The sequence below is a fragment of the Solanum dulcamara genome, chromosome 4 (assembly GCF_947179165.1).
Source record: "Solanum dulcamara chromosome 4, daSolDulc1.2, whole genome shotgun sequence".
In the NCBI taxonomy this organism is placed as follows: domain Eukaryota; kingdom Viridiplantae; phylum Streptophyta; class Magnoliopsida; order Solanales; family Solanaceae; genus Solanum; species Solanum dulcamara.
The window spans coordinates 3,078,075-3,096,864 of NC_077240.1; the positions used below are offsets into that span (position 1 = coordinate 3,078,075).

The following is an 18,790-nucleotide window of genomic DNA, read 5'->3' on the forward strand; positions in this document are numbered from 1 at the left end:
TTAAAGGAGCGTCTAGACTGAGAATAGGTTCTTGGAACATTGGAACGTTAACGGGTAAATCCATAGAACTGGTTAAGATTCTAAAGAAGAGGAAGATTAATATAGCCTGTGTCCAGGAGACAAAATGGGTAGGCTCTAAAACTAAGGAGGTAGACGGGTATAAACTTTGATTCTCTGGTAAATCGAAGTATAGGAATGGGGTAGGAATTTTAATAGACAGTGATTTAAGGGATCAGGTGGTGGAGGTTAGAAGAGTCAATGATAGGATGATGTCGATTAAAATGGTCGTTCAAGGGATCACGTTGAACATTATTAGTGCTTATGCGCCGCAAGTGGGCTTACGCGAGGAGGATAAGAGGCACTTTTGGGAGGATTTGGACGAGTTAGTGGGAGGCATACCACCTACTGAGAAGCTTTTCGTGGGAGGGGATTTCAATGGGCACATCGGATCTATTCCAGGAGGGTATGATGATGTGCATGGGGGCTTTGACTTCGGGGACAGAAATGGAGGAGGAATCTCACTTTTGGATTTCGCAAGAGCTTTCGGGTTGGTGATAGCTAACTCGAGTTTCCCAAAGAAGGAGGACCACTTGATAACCTTCCGTAGTTCAGTGGCTAAAACTCAGATAGACTTTTTACTCCTTAGGAAGGATGATAAAAGTTTGTGCAAAGACTGTAAGGTCATCCCGATCGACAACCTTACAACCCGACATAAGCTCTTAGTGATGGATTTAGGGATCAAGATGACGAGGACGAGGAGGGTCGAGGAAGAACGATCTAGGATCAGATGGGGGAGTTTGACAACGATTAGTGCCTTAGAGATGGGAGAGAAATTGAAGGATATGGGGTCCTGGGATAGTAGTGGGGATGCGAACGGTATGTGGGATAAGACAGCTAGTTGTATTAGGGCTGTAACAAGGAAAGTGTTAGGAGTCTCGACAGGTAGTCGTAGTCGACATCGCGGGGATTGGTGGTGGAATGGAGAAGTACAAGGGAAAGTGGAAGCAAAGAAGGTAGCGTATGCTAAGTTGATGGAGAGCAAGAATGAGGTGGAGAAGTGGACGAATGGGGAACTGTATAAGATAGCGAGGAAGGAGGCGAAGTCGGCAGTTGCAACGGCAAAAACGGCAGCTTTTGAACGCCTTTATGCTGAACTGGAAGAGAAAGGCGGGGATAGGAAATTATTCAAGTTAGCCAGGGCCCGGGAGAGAAGGGCACGAGATGTGGATCAAGTGAAGTGCATTAAAGACGAACACGGAAAAGTGTTGGTAGAGGAGACCCTTATCAGACAAAGATGGCAGTCATACTTCCATAAACTTTTGAATGACAAAGGGGACAGAGAAATTGTGTTGGGAGATCTGGAACATACAGGAAGTAGTCACGATATTGGAGGTTGTAGGAGTATTACGGGCGATGAGGTTAAAGAGGCCGTTCGTAGGATGCGCTGGGGAAGAGCGACCGGACCTGACGAGATCCCTAGAGAATTTTGGAAGAGTACGGGCTCGGTAGGTTTGGAATGGCTGACTAGGTTATTTAATGTCATCTTTACGACGGCAACGATGCCCATAGAATGGAGGTCGAGCATCATGATCCCTCTATACAAAAACAAGGGGGATAGCCAGAGTTGCGACAACTATAGAGGTATCAAGCTTCTAAGCCATACTATGAAAGTGTGGGAAAGAGTGGTGGAGATGAGGGTGAGGAGAGGCGTGTCTATTTCAGAGAATCAGTTTGGATTTATGCCGGGACGCTCAACTACGGAAGCCATCCATCTTATGAGGAGACTAATGGAGCAATATAGGGAGAGAAAGAGAGACTTACATATGGTATTCATCGACTTAGAAAAGGCCTACGATAAAGTCCCACGAGAGATACTATGGAGATGTTTGGAGGCTAAAGGTGCACCTGTAGCGTACATAAGGGTGATCAAGGACATGTACGAGGGTGCCAAAACCAGGGTAAGGACAGTAGGAGGGGATTCAGAACACTTTCCAGTTGTGATGGGGTTGCATCAAGGATCAGCTCTTAGTCCGTTTCTATTTGCCTTGGTGATGGATGTATTGACGCGACAAATTCAAGGTGAGGTGCCATGGTGTATGCTTTTTGCGGACGACATAGTCCTCATCGATGAGACTCATAGCGGAGTTAACGCTAGGCTGGAAGATTGGAGACGCACCTTAGAATCTAAAGGGTTTAAGTTGAGTAGGACCAAGACAGAGTACCTAAAGTGCCATTTCAGTGAGACTCCTCAAGAGGTTGGCGCGGAAGTTAGGCTCGGGGACCAAGCCATCCAAAAGAGAAGTAGTTTTAAGTACCTTGGTTCTATCATGCAAGGTAGCGGGGAGATCGACGAGGATGTCACACATCGTATTGGGGAAGGATGGATGAAATGGAGGCTCGCCTCCGGTGTGTTATGTGACAAGAAGGTGCCACCACGACTTAAGGGCAAGTTCTACAAAGTGGTGGTTAGACCAGCTATGTTATATGGGGCAGAGTGTTGGCCAGTTAAGGTCTCACACGTGCAAAAGATGAAAGTTTCCGAGATGAGAATGTTGAGATGGATGTGTGGGCATACCAGGAGCGACAGAATTAGAAATGAGGCTATTCGAGACAAGGTAGGAGTGCCCCCGGTGGAAGACAAGATGCGTGAAACGCGACTGAGATGGTTTGGGCATGTGAAGAGGAGAGTCCCAGAGGCACCAGTGCGAAGATGTGAGAGGTTGGCCATGGATGGTTTCAGAAGAGGTAGGGGTAGACCGAAGAAATATTGGGGAGAGGTGATCAGACAGGACATGGCGCATTTACGACTTACCGAGGACATGACCTTAGATAGGAGGGTGTGGAGGACACATATTAGGGTAGAAGGCTAGTACATAGGCGTATTAACGCACTGTGATTTCTTGTACTCTGATTTATGTTATTTATTTATGTATGCTGTGTTATCTTATGTTATTTATGGTATTTATGCTATTATTTGACGATATATACTGTTTTTTGGTGCTTTGATTATACTATTGTTTGGAACGCTTCCGTTATCTACTTTTCTACTTTTAATATTCTTGTCTGACCTTTTTTCTTATGTTTCTATTGAGCCGAGGGTCTTTCGGAAACAGCCGTCCTACATTGGTAGATTGGAGACGCACCTTGGAATCTAAAGGGTTTAAGTTGAGTAGGACCAAGACAGAGTACCTAAAGTGCCAGTTCAGTGAGACTCCTCAAGAGGTTGGCGCGGAAGTTAGGCTCGGGGACCAAGCCATCCAAAAGAGAAGTAGTTTTAAGTACCTTGGTTCTATCATGCAAGGTAGCGGGGAGATCGACGAGGATGTCACACATCGTATTGGGGCAGGATGGATGAAATGGAGGCTCGCCTCCGGTGTGTTATGTGACAAGAAGGTGCCACCACGACTTAAGGGCAAGTTCTACAAAGTGGTGGTTAGACCAGCTATGTTAAATGGGGCAGAGTGTTGGCCAGTTAAGGTCTCACACGTGCAAAAGATGAAAGTTTCCGAGATGAGAATGTTGAGATGGATGTGTGGGCATACCAGGAGCGACAGAATTAGAAATGAGGCTATTCGAGACAAGGTAGGAGTGCCCCCGGTGGAAGACAAGATGCGTGAAACGCGACTGAGATGGTTTGGGCATGTGAAGAGGAGAGTCCCAGAGGCACCAGTGCGAAGATGTGAGAGGTTGGCCATGGATGATTTCAGAAGAGGTAGGGGTAGACCGAAGAAATATTGGGGAGAGGTGATCAGACAGGACATGGCGCATTTACGACTTACCGAGGACATGACCTTAGATAGGAGGGTGTGGAGGACACATATTAGGGTAGAAGGCTAGTACATAGGCGTATTAACGCACTGTGATTTCTTGTACTCTGATTTATGTTATTTATTTATGTATGCTGTGTTATCTTATGTTATTTATGGTATTTATGCTATTATTTGACGATATATACTATTTTTTGGTGCTTTGATTATACTATTGTTTGGAACGCTTCCGTTATCTACTTTTCTACTTTTAATATTCTTGTCTGACCTTTTTTCTTATGTTTCTATTGAGCCGAGGGTCTTTCGGAAACAGCCGTCCTACATTGGTAGGAGTCAGATCTGCGTACACTTTACCCTCCCCAGACCCCACGATGTGGGATTACACTGGGTTGTTATTGTTGTTGTATTGTTGTTGTAATTATTATAATTTATAATATTTTTTATTTTTAATTATAATAAGATTTATTTTTAAAAATTTAATTTTTTTATAAATGAATTTACAATTAAAATTTAAAAATTTGAATCTTCAAATTTTAACCGTGCAACGTATATTGAAACGGAGGAAATACTATATAAATGTCTGATGACTTACGTATCCCAGTTCATTAGGGGTGAATATAATAAAGACATTACTATGTGATAATATTATACTTATATAAAATGTAAGAAATGATAGGTCAAATCAATTTAATGACAACGTTGGCTTCACTAAATATGAAAATCGGCGAGCTTCCTCAATACCAAAACGAAGCATTGAAAGCAAATTATGAAGTAATTAAGATGGGGCATTCATAATGATTTTACTAATTTTCAGATGGAGCTGGACTCCCAAATTATTGTTGATATGTTGAGGAAGAAATTAAGATGCTAGAAATCTTAGACAAAAGTGATTACATTTAGTGAAAACAACACCTTTTACTTCTCTCATCAACAGTTACCAAGAAAAGTGAAGGGATTGTTTCCGCTTGATAACAGTCAATTATTGGATTTTAAAGGTGTGAATGAAAAATGAAAAGTTGTGATATTTTTGAAATGTTGTGACTTTTTAAAGTGTTGTCACCATTATGAAAGGTTGTGACTTTTTCAAAAAAAAATTGTGACTTTTTTAAAGAGTTGAGACTTTTCTGAAAGGTTGTGATTTTTGTGAAGTATTATGACTTTTTCGATAAGCCATATAAGCGTTTGTTCATACTACCCTTTGTTGTCTATAAATAGAGGATTTTTCTCTCATTTTTAAACATTGAATTTCTTCCTCTTCTGCATATATTTTCTTACAAACAAAGTTGAGTTTTTTTGTGTGATTTTGTTGCTGGCTTTTGAGTTTGCTGAAATTATTGAAGTTTTAGGTACCGCTAATTCTTTAATAGTTTGTCCGTTTTATCTTGGGAGGAAATAATTCATAACCTCGGATATAGTGAGGGGATTAAATTCCTTAAGGACACACAATGAATTTTGTGGATTCGAATACTATTTTTTTTTTTTTTTATCTTTATAATTTCTGATTTACTAACCTTAATACAACAAGAATAACATCAATTTCCTAGAATAATATGATAAGCACTTTTTTGTTAGTTAAATATATGTCATATTGGTGTACCACATCATTCTTGTACCTTTGAGGTTAGGTCTTTACCTTCTTATTTCACCTATTTTTAGTATAAAAGAATGGGCAATCTTTTTTGCTCCTTGTGGTTGAAAATGAGAAATGCTTTATCATTGGAGTAATTCTCTTTTGTCTCACCCTTCTTTCATGCCTGAAGAAAGAGCTCATGCCCCACATAAATTGTAACTTGCTTCATATTTGTCCCGCGTTATTTTTATTTTATTTCTCATTTAATATTTGATATTCTTTTTGAGGTATGATTATATGTGAATTTGTGTTATTTTTTTTAAAAAGCTTTCTATCTAATGATCAATATCCGTATTAAATTCTAACTAAATTCATGTTCACGTACTGCATGATCCATTTGATATCAATGCTTTTAATATTTTTTTTTTATTTTCAAATGCTCAAATTCAAGACATTTAATTATGTACGGAGAAATCTTAATTATTCAGCATAACCCATGTTGATGCTAATATCCATCTCACATTATTGTCATCTCCCATTCGATATAAGGAGATTAATATTATATTAATAAGATTGATCTCCTTATAATAATTAGAATAGTTAGACAAGTTATACTTTCTTACGTTGATAAAAATAGGTTAAACATACTATTGAAAAAATAGAAGAAAAGAAAATAAAACATAATATTAAAATATTAATAACGCGGGGAAAGTTAGTGTTAAAACATAATATTAAAATAATAATAAGTAACGGGGGGAAAGTTAGTGTTGAGACGAAAATGTCTTTAAACTTATCCCAAATATTAATCGAGCATGTCCACATTAAGACCACGGTGGGGACCCACGCGCATGTCACAGCTGTGTTCATTTATTTTTTCTCTCACTTCATTACCCAGAACTCAACAGAACAAAACTTCTCCCTTTTATGGAAACCCCAACTCCCATAATTCTCATCCCTTTTACCTTATGCACCCTAATATATCCACTATTTTGCATTTTCTAACCCATTTTTTAAGAAACTTTTTTTTTTTTTTTGTGATATGGCTACATTTCACCTCAATTAAAATAAAAATATAAACATATACCTTCTCTGTCTCAATTACGTGATATTATTTGATTTGATATAAAATTTAAAAATAAATAATTTTTTAATTTATAATAAATTTTAGATATTTATTTGTCTGTAAATTATTAATAAGTATAAGTAAAAAAAAATTAAAATAAAATTATTTTTAATTATCTAAAGATAACGTTCTTTTCGTAATTAATTAAAAAAAATATGTCAAATAAATTGATACTAAAGGAGTGGTATCTAAATGAACCTTTTTCTTCTCTTCTTGTCTCTTGTTGAATTGACACTCTCCTTAATAAATTATGTAATATAAGTCTGTTTTATTTAAATTATTCTCATTAATTATATTTTAAAAATCTAAGTTTGATTATTAATACCTTACACCGTTACTTAATAATACAAATAATATACTTGTTCACTTGACAATTTTCTTGACATATTATTTATTAGGGACCTATTTTATTAAATTTTTATAATTAATCACATTTTGAAAATCTAAGTTTCACTATTAATACTCTATATAGCTACTCAATGATAAAAATAATATTAAAAATAAAATAATTAATCTTTCTTGATTTATTAAAATGAATAAGTAAAATCTTATGGTGTCATTAAGAGAAAACTTTAAATTAAAGTTATCTCATTATTAATATAAAATTGTATTATTTTTTTAGAACAAAAAATGTGACAAAATAGAATCGAGGAAATTGCAAATTTGTAAAATAAAATAAATTAACAGAACGGGGGTAAAGTGGAAAAAAGTTGTATATGTAGGTATCAAAAATGCAAAATATGTGGCTCCCACTCATACTCTCTTGATTTATTTTTTATTTACTCTATAAAGAAAGCAAACAAAAATTCCAAATTCCCAACCTTTTTCCTCCCCTTTCTTCCCACAGTCTCCGCCGTTCAATCTGCACACCTTTTTCATTGTCACAATCTCCGATTCTCCTTTATCCCCAACTTAAAGAAAACCCTAACCCCCTTTTCTTAAGGGTGGGAAAAAAAATCATTTTTGAGCCATTCTGCAGAATTTTCTTGAACTTGTTCTTTGTTTTCTTGAACACAATGAAGTTGAAGAAACCCCATTCGGGTTTTGTGTGTTTCTTGATACTCTTGTCTTATGTTGTCTCTGTATACTCTCAGGGTAGTGCTGCTACAGATGCTGCAGTGATGCAGGAATTGAAGAAGCGAATCAGCCCACCGAGTTCACTCAACTGGGACGGCCCAGACCCCTGTAAGTGGGGTAACGTTCGGTGTACTAAGGATGGTCGTGTAACTAGGATTCAAGTAGGGGATCAAGGGATGAAGGGTTCTCTTCCACCAAATATGAATAACCTGACGGAATTGATAGTGTTTGAAGTTCAAAGAAATGCACTTACTGGGGCGCTTCCGAGTTTTTCTGGGTTGAACTCGTTGCAGAGCATTCTTCTTAACAACAATGGTTTCACTTCAATTCCTAGCGACTTTTTTGATGGTATGACTAATTTGCAAAGTGTTTACTTGGATTACAATCCCTTTTCGCCATGGTCTGTACCAGAAAGTCTGAAAATTGCATCTTCTCTTCGAACTTTCTCTGCTATTTCTGCTAATATTACTGGTAAAATACCTGATTTCTTTGGTGGAGATACCTTTTCTAGTTTAACAGATTTGCATTTGTCCTTCAATAATTTGGAGGGTCCTCTGCCCTCGAGCTTTTCGGGTTCTTATATCCAAACGTTGTGGTTAAATGGTCTCCAAAGTAGGTTGAATGGCTCAATAGATGTGGTACAGAACATGACCGGATTAACCCAGCTCTGGTTGCATGGCAATGAGTTTACAGGCCCTTTGCCTGATTTTTCGGGATTGACTCAGTTGCAAGATTGTAGTTTGAGAGATAATAGTTTCACTGGTCCAGTGCCATACTCTTTGGTTAATCTTCCTTCGTTAAAGGTGGTTAATTTGACAAACAACTTTTTGCAAGGCCCTACGCCGAAATTTCCATCTTCAGTGCGAGTGGATATGTTGGATGATACAAATAGTTTTTGTTTGTCACAGCCTAGTCCTTGTGACTCACGGGTTAATACACTGTTAGCTGTGGCTAAGGACGTGGGGTACCCCAGGGAGTTTGCTGAGAATTGGAAGGGGAATGATCCTTGTTCGCCTTGGATGGGCATAACATGTGATGGTGGGAACATTGCAGTGCTGAATTTTCAGAAAATGGGACTTACTGGGACAATCTCTCCCAACTTCTCGTCCATTACATCATTACAGAGGTTGATCCTAGCAAACAATTTTCTTACAGGAACTATTCCAAATGAGCTTGCATTGCTGCCAAATTTAAGGGAATTGGATGTTTCTAACAATCAACTTTATGGAAAAATCCCACCATTTAAGAGCAATGTACTGGTTAAATTTGATGGCAATGTCAATATTGGGAAAGATAATCCACCTCCATCCGCACCTGGAACACCTTCCGGGAGCACTCCAAGTTCACCGGATGGGGGTGGAGGTGGACAAACTCATGGGAAGGGTGGTAAAAAATCTTCAACTGGAGTTGTTGTCGGCTCAGTGATAGGTGGTGTTTGTGGTGCCGTGGCGGTTGCTGGATTATTTGTGTTTTGTCTTCACAGGACTAAGCCCCAGCGGTCCAGTAGAGTTCAGAGTCCACACACAGTGGTTATTCATCCTCATCATTCAGGATCTGACCAAGATGCTGTTAAGATCACAGTTGCTGGTTCAAGTGTCAATGGAGGGACAACCGATACGTATAGTTGTGGAAGCAGTGCACCCGGGGACTTGCACATTGTTGAGGCTGGTAACATGGTGATTTCCATCCAAGTTTTGAGGAATGTCACTAACAACTTCAGCGAGGAGAATATATTGGGGAGAGGTGGATTTGGAACTGTTTACAAGGGGGAGTTACATGATGGAACTAAAATTGCTGTTAAGAGGATGGAATCTGGAGTTATGAGCGAGAAGGGGTTGGATGAGTTCAAGTCTGAGATTGCTGTGCTTACAAAGGTTCGCCACAGGCATTTGGTTGCACTGTTAGGATATTGCTTGGATGGAAATGAGCGGTTACTTGTATATGAATATATGCCACAAGGGACAGTCAGCAGGTATCTTTTCAACTGGAAGGAAGAAGGGATAAAGCCCCTCGAATGGACAAGGAGGCTAATTATTGCACTGGATGTTGCAAGGGGTGTTGAATATCTTCACGGCTTAGCTCAACAGAGCTTCATTCATAGAGATCTGAAGCCATCAAACATTCTTTTGGGAGATGATATGAGGGCAAAAGTTGCAGATTTTGGACTTGTTCGCCTTGCTCCTGAGGGAAAAACTTCATTGGTTACAAGGTTGGCTGGAACTTTTGGCTATCTTGCACCAGAGTATGCAGGTAAACTTCATCATGTAACCTGTTAATTTTCATTATATTATTGCATCTATTTGCTTACATAAATGGGCGTATGTTAGTGTATATAAGGGCGATAATATTAAGTTAATAGGCTTAAGAGGAGAGTGGAAGTGGGAACTGCTTCCTCTCTTGTTTTGGTCTGCATTAGTCTTCCCAAAGACCATCAGGGAAGCCTCTTCAAGCTGGATCTTTTGGAAAGTTGATATAGCTATCAAGAGGATCTAGAGATTCCAGCAGTATTTTTTGGGTGTGTCTGCAATGAAAGAAATCACAGATGTTTTGAAGGGGTCTCAACTTCGAATCACTCTCTAAAGTCTAGCTACCTAGTTATATGTTTAGCTGGATTTTTGTCTCCTTTAAATAGTGTTGACACTTTCTTTGGATTTTGTTAGCTCTTTGATTTTAGCTTAGGTCCTTGTACTAGAGCTAACTTTTTTGTAAACTTTTGCTATAGCTATTTACTTCATAAATAAAAGGACAGTGGAAGTAAAACCAATAGAGAGTTGGGAACATTACCTTTATCAAAAATAATAATAATTCAAATAGAGAGTTGGAGTTGGAGAAGTTTCTGTGGTGGGATTGCAGCAGATGAACTTAGCTATACCTTATATCTTTGAATGGTGGATTGCAAGTCTGAGAACATAAAAATAAGCAATATGCCTCAAATCAAGGCAAATTTAAATATTCTGAGAAATTAACGCTTGACAGTTTGCTTCACAGTTAAAACTTCAATCTACTTCTTTGATAAGATGTAGGAATTCCTGGTAACCTTTCTCTTATTTCCACAAGTTGGTTATGTTCTATCTGCAATCACTGTTGTACAAAAAGACTGATAACCCCCATTTAGGTGTTGTGCTCTTGTGTTGAATGTTGACTTTTTCGTATTACAGGAGAACACTTGCCTTTCTGATTGTATATTTTCTTCCTCGATGATAAAGGCCGTGTTGCTGCTGTTCATTTCCTTTAGGCTAAGATCAAATGTAGTTTATCTCCATTAGGCGTTGATTGGGTTCTTTCATTTGATTTCTTGTTTACATTTTATTCTCCCTATCCAACTTAAATTCAATTTAATAGCTATCATCTTGAGTTGCATCATTAGTATGAAAGAAACTGTTAAAACTGACTATTTTGTTTAATTGGACAGTTACGGGCCGAGTAACCACAAAGATTGATGTGTTTAGCTTTGGTGTAATTTTGATGGAGCTAATTACTGGAAGAAGAGCTCTGGATGAATCTCAGCCTGAGGAAAGCATGCATCTTGTCCCATGGTTCCGCAGAATGCATATAAATAAGGAGACATTCCGTAAGGCCATTGACCACACAATCGATCTTGATGAAGAAACTCTGGCCAGTGTCAGCACAGTTGCTGAGTTGGCTGGTCACTGCTGTGCTAGGGAACCCCATCAGAGACCAGACATGGGTCATGCTGTCAATGTGCTTTCATCCCTGGCTGAGCTTTGGAAACCAGCAGAAGTGGACGAGGATGAAATATATGGAATCGATTATGACATGACCCTACCTCAAGCAGTTAAGAAGTGGCAGGCTCTCGAGGGAATGAGTGGCATTGACGGCTCTTCTTCATACCTTGGCAGCAGTGAAAATACACAAACAAGTATACCCACTCGGCCATCTGGATTTGCTGATTCATTTACGTCAGTAGATGGACGATAAGTTGATCGTCCAACAATACTGGTGGAGCTTTTGGCCTTAATGTAATTGCCCTTTAGAGGGTTGGTTTGTTCATTCCTTGTACTCATCCCTTATATCTATCTTTCCCTTCTTTTTCTCCGTCTTGGTTCTGCAGGGTTTTGTTAAGATCCTAGTGACAATATGGTGTTGCTTTCATCTGATTCTTCTTGAACTTTGACAACCATGTGCCTTCTTTCTAGGAGTTATCCAATATGCAAATATTGTAAGGCAATTTCTGATTTCATATTAATTGGTTTGGATTCTTTCATATTTTCTGATCTCAATTTGAAAGTCTTTTCTGGGGTGTCTAGATTATAAGCCATCAAGACCCTAATATGGCAATGTCAACACTTGGCCTTGCAGATGTAGATTCTCTTGTAACCTTGTTAACTAGGGAGTTAGTTAGGAAAACAATCATGGTTAGTCAAGCTAACTAAGTTTGTTTGAAATTAGTTAGAGTTAGTTGGAAGAGTAACTTCCACATGTACTCTACAAGTACACATGTATTGAATGAATGAAGATGATCTAACTACTTTCTCTTCTTCCTTTCTTTCTTCAGTTTCTGTTTTTCACAAAGCTCCATCAATGGAGTTTATCATGGAATCAGAGCCATGGTAGTTCTCAGACCAAAAACGTCATTGTGCACTGCAGTGTAGTGTACTAAAGTGCTAAGATTCGAAGCTAAGAAGTAGTTGAATCACGAGTAAACATCTAAGTAGAAAATCAAGTCTCGAAGCTGTGTAACAATGACAATTACAGCAGAGTTTGAAGTTGGATCAATGGAAACCGACAACCTAAACTCAAACACAACAAATACTACCACTGGAGCAGTAAAATTTCAGTGCTCCAATTATAGATCACAATCATCCACTGTATCTTCAACCTAATGACACTCCAGGTAGTTCCTTAATCTTTTTGCAACTCACTGGATCAGAAAATTATGCAATCTGGAGTAGATCCATGCGTATTGGATTACTAAAAAAGAGTAAACTAGGCTTTGTTAATGGTAGATTTCCTAATCTAAATTTGGCCCTGAGTATTTTGATATTTGGGAGAAGTACAATGCTGTTGTTTTGTCCTGGATTATGAATGCTGTGAGGCCAGGTCTGCTTAGCAGTGTAGTGTATGGTGATGATGCTCACAAAGTGTGGTGTGATCTAAAAGAAAGGTTCTACAAGATCAATGGTGCACATGTGTTTCACCTCCATAAAGAGATTCACTGTCTCAGCCAGGAAACTTTGTCAGTAACAAATTACTATACTACACTCAAGAGTCTATGGAATGAGTTCGACTCCATCATGCCTTGTCCAGGGTGCTCCTGTGATGAGTCTAGGAAATTCAAAGAACATTATGAGTATCAAAGACTACTTCAGTTTTTAATGGGATTGAATGAATCCTACTCAGCTGCTAGAGGCCAAATTCTGCTACAGACTCCTACTCCTAATCTAAACAAAGCATTCTCACTCAATTATAGATCATGAAAGTCAGAGAAACCTGATTCATACAAGTTCAAATGTTTCTCTTCATAGAGCTATTGAAAGTACAACTCTATTTAGTTAGAAAACGTATACCCATGGGAATGGTAATTTTGGACATCAACAAGGAGGTGATGATGGTTATCCAAATAGAGGACATTATGACTCTCAATACAAGCCACAACCACAGAAGCCTCAGAAGGTTGTTGTTGTGTGTGAAGTGTGTGGATACAGGGGACACTCTAATGAGCAATGCTTTAAAGTTAAAAGGCTATCCTGTTGGCTGGAGATCAAAGAAGAAAGGTGGAAGCACCAGCTCCTATGCCAATCAAGTTGATACCTCTCAACCTGCTGGCAATGCTGCTACTAGTCTGAATCCTCCAGCTCTAGCAGCCTTCTTCACACAAGATCAGTATCAACAGATCATGCAAATATTGGCAAAAGGAAGTGAAAATGCAGGAGAGCACTCAGCTAAAGAAGCTACTGCAGGTAGTACCTTATCGGCTTTAGTCTCCAAATATGTGCCTATGGATTGGATAGTTGACACTGGAGCCACAAACCATATGACAACTAGACTTGATGTGATTGATACAGTTCAAACAGTGCCTAGTTCTGAGATGAGAGAAGTCCATCTGCTTACTGATAATGTAGTATCAGTCTCACATACTGGGAGAACAAAAGTATTTGGTGGCCAAAGTATTAATAATGTGCTGTTTGTTCCAGATTTTAAGTGTAACTTGCTATCTGTGTCACAACTTACCAAAGAACTTCATTGCATGACATCCTTTTTTCTTGATTTTTGTATTTTTCAGGATCTCTCCAATGGACTGGTTAGGGAGATTGGTAGAGAAGATCAAGGTCTCTACATGCTCAAGGAAGATCTCATCAACTTAGTTCCATATTCTTCTCATTCAGCACATTCAACCAATAGCTCTTCTTCTCCATCAAGTCAATCTGAGTCCATCTCTTTGTGGCATAGAAGATTAGGACATGCCCCCATAGTTATAATAAAGAGGTCTACTGGTCTTGATATTATACATATCACTGTGCATTTACCTTGTACTGTTTGCACCTTAGCTAAAAAAACTAAGTTGACTTTCCTGTTAGCTGTCATGCTTCTAAATCTGTGTTTGAACTAGTCCATTGTGATATATGGGGGCCTTACAGAGTACCAACTCATTCTGGAATGAAGTACTTTGTTACTATAGTATATGGTCACTCCAGATTTACTTGGTTATTTCTTATAACATCTAAAGCTGACACTATAGTGATGCTGAGAAAGTTCTTTTCACCATGTGCTTGAGGGAGAGTGTTAACTAGGGAGTTAGTTAGGCAAGCAATCATGGTTAGTCAAGCTAACTAAGTTTGTTAGAAATTAGTTAGAGTTAGTTGGAAAAGTAACTTCCACATGTACTCTATAAGTACACATGCTATACACATATATTAACACATGCTATACACATATATTGAATGAATGAAGATGATTTAACTACTTTCTCTTCTTCTGTTTTCTCAGTTTCTATTTTTCACAAAGCTCCATCAATGGAGTTTATCAAACCTTTTTTAATCAAATGTGTCGTCTTAATGGCTGAGAGAAATGATGATATTGTCCATTAGTTTGTGGCCACGTGGGGCTACCAAACCAAAATAAAGTGGGGCTGCAGATTTTGTTGTCATGATTTGCAGAGATTTAAGTCAATCATATCCATTAAAAATGCTGTGGAAAAAGACGTGGAGGAATTATTACTTTTTAATTAGTGTCATGTGATATACATAATAAAGTAATGCTAAGATCCATTTTGCCTATTTTCTATGATTGGGGTAACTTATGGATATTATTACCCTTTTTCCATCTGTCTATTTGTAATGGAACACTAAATCTCCTATCAGATCAGCCTTGTCGAGGTGAGAATTCCATATAAATAAGTACAAAACCTTAGAGTTGAGCAGAATAGAGAATTAAAAATTGAAGTTTATCACTGTCAACCACATTGTTATATTTAATCACTGTATTTGTACATGAATAAGACATTGCAAAGAAACTAACTTTGTCACAGCAGAATTGTGGATGGGTTACTCGAGTGTTTATTGTATCTGATGAAGATAAGTAGCCCCAATGGACTAAAAAGAATGTATGGCTGATAGATATTAGCCAGATCAAGTGGAAGAAGTTGATTAGATTACATGGTCAAGATGTTAAGACTGTTGGAACTTTTCAATTATTGTTTTTAAGTTAATATTATTATTTATTATGGTTCCATCAAATATATTTATTATGGTTCCATCGAGCGTAATGATCCCTCTATACAAAAACAAGGGGGATATCCAGAGCTGCAACAACTATAGAGGTATCAAGCTTCTAAGCCATACTATAAAAGTGTGGGAAAGAGTGTGGTGGAGATGAGGGTGAGGAGAGGCGTGTCTATTTCAGAGAACCAGTTTAGATTTATGCCGTGACGCTCAACTACAGAAGCCATCCATCTTATGAGGAGACTGGTGGAGCAGTATAGGGAGAGGAAGAGAGACTTGCATATGGTATTCATCGACCTAGAAAAGGCTTATGATAAAGTTCCACGAGAGATACTATGGAGATGTTTGGAGGCTAAAGGTGTACCTGTGGCGTATATTAGGGTGATCAAGGAAATGTATGAGGGTACCAAAACTAGGGTAAGGACAGTAGGAGGGGACTCAGATTACTTCCCAGTTGTGATGGGGTTGCATCAAGGATCAGTTCTTAGTCTATTTTTATTTGCCTTGGTAATGGATCCATTGACGCGACAAATTCAAGGTGAGGTGCCATGGTGTATGCTTTTCACGGACGACATAGTCCTGATCGATGAGACTCGTAGCGGAGTTAACGCTAGGATGGAAGATTGGAGACATACCTTGGAGTCTAAAGGGCTTAAGCTGAGTAGGACCAAGACAGAGTACTTAGAGTGCAAGTTCAGTGAGACACCTCAGGAGGTTGGTGCGGAAGTTAGGCTTGGTGACTAGGACATCCAAAATAAAAGTAGTTTAAAGTACTTTGGGTCTATCATGCAAGGCAGTGGGGAGATTGATGATGATGTCACACATCATATTGGGGCAGGGTGGATGAAATGAAGGCTCGCTTCTAGTGTGCTATGTGACAAGAAGGTGCCACCACAACTTAAGGGCAAATTCTACAAAGTGGTGGTTAGACCGACTATGTTATATGGGGCGGAGTGTTGGCCAGTTAAGGTCTCTTATGTTCAAAAGATGAAAGTTGCCGAGATGAGAATGTTGAAATGGATGTGTGGGTATACCAGGAGCGACATGATTAGAAATGAGGCTATTCGGGACAAGGTAGGAGTAGCCTCGGTGGAAGACAAGATATGGGAAATGCGACTGAGATGGTTTGGACATGTGAAGAGGAGAGACACAGATGCCCCAGTGCGGAGGTGTAAGAGGTTGGCCATGGATGGTTTCAGAAGAGATAGGGGTAGGCCGAAGAAATATTGCGGAGAGATGATTAGACAGGACATGACACAGTTATAACTTACCGAGGACATGACCTTAGATAGGAGGGTGTGGAGGACCCATATTAGGGTAGAAGACTAGTACATAGTCTCGTTATTTTTTCGTAGTAGTAGGCGCATTAGCGCACTATAATTTCTTGTGCTCTGATTTCTATTATTATCTATTACTTTTTGTACTTTGATTACTCTATTTTATTTATGTCGCTTTCATTATTTGCTTTCCCATATCGCTTTGAACTTCTTAGCCTTATCTGACCTCTTTTTATGCTTCTATTGAGTCGAGGGTCTCTCGGAAACAGCCGTCCTACCTTGGTAGGAGTAAGGTCTGCGTACACTTTATCCTCCCCAGACCCCACGTTGTGAGATTTCACTGGGTTGTTGTTGTTTTTGTTCCATCAAACACATCAAATGCAAAAAGTTTTCAAAATACTTTTTACAGGTTTTCTTATGAATCAATATGGACAACACATTAGCCTAAATCAGCCCAACTTTTAGATGAGTAGAAGTAATAGCCAGTGTGGGGTTGCAGAAACCAAACTACTCTAAAAATCAAATGCCTCAAATAATAGCCAACGTGGAGTTGCTTCTGCATAGAAGTTAGCAGAAACCTAACTCCTTGAATTATAAAGTTGCCTTATTATGGTTCATATTATGTGTTCTTTCTTCAAAAAAAAGGAAAAAAAAGTTATGGAGAAAAACAAGTCTCTAACAAGTCTAGTAGTTCTAATACTTGTGTTGCCATATGCAAATGCAACCTTGCCAGGGCCTAAAGCTAAGAAGCATTTTGTGCTAGTGCATACGGCAGCCCACGGAGCCTGGACCTGGTACAAGATTGTGGCATGGATGAGATCTTCAGGGCATAGTGTCTCAGCTCTGGACTTGCTTCAGGGATTAACCCAAAACAGGCCCTTGAAATCCCATATTTTTCTGATTACTTGACTCCGCTGATGGTGTTCATGGCTTCACTTCCTGCTGACAAAAAAGAAGTTCTTGTAGGCCATAGCTTTGGTGGACTCGCCATTTCTAAAGCCATGGACACCTTTCCAAAAAAGATTTCAGCTGCTGTTTTTCTCAGTTGTCTAATGCCTGGTCCAAATATCAACACAACCACCGTCTACTCTAAGGTGCCAATTTTTTATATTCCCAACTTTTGCAATGAGATGGTCTGTTATGCTTGTTTAAACTTTTACATGTTTGAAATTAAGTGTACTTCATTATAGGCGATCAATGCAGTAATAACACAACTTGATACTCTGTTACATACGATAATGGACCTGCAAATCCTCCAACCATTGTCATCCTAGGTCCGCAGTACTTGGCAGCTAATATTTATCAGCTGAGCCCAATTGAGGTAAGAAAATCATAAAACAAAATAAACTGTAATTGATATATATAGCTAACAAGTTCTGTTATTCTGGTCAGGAGAATGGCCCTAAAGTGACTTCTTTCGCCAAAAATTATTAATCGGCGTCACCTACTGGAGGATTTTAATAGTTGTTTTTCTTCTTGGTGTTAGGATTTGACGCTGGCCACTACACTAATAAGGCCATTTTATTTATACCGCGTGGAAGATGTTTCTAAGGAGATAGTTTTTTAAAGCAAAAGGTATGGATCAGTCAGGCGCGTGTTCATTCTTGCTGCCAAAAATAAAGCTTTTAAGAAGGAATTTTTACAGTTGCTGATTGAAAAGAATCCACCTGATGAAGTGAAAGAGATCGAGGGCTCTGACCATGTGACCATGATGTCTAAGCCCCAACAACTTTATACTACTCTTCTGAGCATTGCCAACAAGTATAACTAATAGCTGTTAGTTAAGAAGAATAAGTGGGACAAGTGTAAGACTGAGAATAAAATTTCAGACAATTCACATATCTGATGCATTTATATGACCCTCTCAGTTCTTCCATAGAAGTCCTAGTTAATTTGATATTTTAACCATTTTCTTTCAGTTGTTATTTCCTTCATTGTAATTTCAGTGATTGGAATTGACATTAATAAACAACCTCTATTTCCTCTAATTACTGAATTTTAGTTCAATTTGGTTAAATCTCATCAACTTGGTGATGCAAGATGGTAGTCCAATGAAGGCAATGATTGAGAAATCTGTTCATGATGTCTTCTGTTCTTGTGATAAACAGATTAAAGTGCAGCTAAATGTAGTTTAAAACTTTGATTTCAGTTCATTATTTCTCTAATAACTTAAACTTTTAGATCAAATGATCACAGAGTTAACACTACTTACCGAAGACGATAATAGCATTTAGTGGAGTGCCTGTAGTAGGATGTAATTTGGCAAACCAAGAAGTCACAAGCCTAGCCCTTCC

General features: G+C 38.6%; 1 protein-coding gene and 1 pseudogene across 1 annotated transcript; both read left to right on the forward strand.

Moving 5' to 3' along the window:
• Positions 1-7,256: 7,256 nt before the first annotated feature.
• On the forward strand, positions 7,257-11,764 carry LOC129885507 (receptor protein kinase TMK1-like). The gene is made up of 2 exons (XM_055959802.1): positions 7,257-9,787; positions 10,950-11,764. The coding sequence occupies exons 1-2, from the start codon at positions 7,477-7,479 to the stop codon at positions 11,474-11,476; spliced, it is 2,838 nt and encodes a 945-aa protein (XP_055815777.1). The 5' UTR covers positions 7,257-7,476; the 3' UTR covers positions 11,477-11,764.
• Positions 11,765-17,045: 5,281 nt separating this feature from the next.
• Positions 17,046-18,473, forward strand: LOC129884503 (methyl jasmonate esterase 1-like; annotated as a pseudogene).
• Positions 18,474-18,790: the final 317 nt, after the last annotated feature.

Coding starts and splice junctions, on each gene's coding strand:
- LOC129885507 (XM_055959802.1), top strand. CDS start 7,477: ATGAAGTTGAAGAAACCCCATTCGGGTTTTGTGTGTTTCTTGATACTC. Junction 9,788..10,949: donor TCTTGCACCAGAGTATGCAG/GTAAACTTCATC, acceptor TTAATTGGACAG/TTACGGGCCGAGTAACCACA.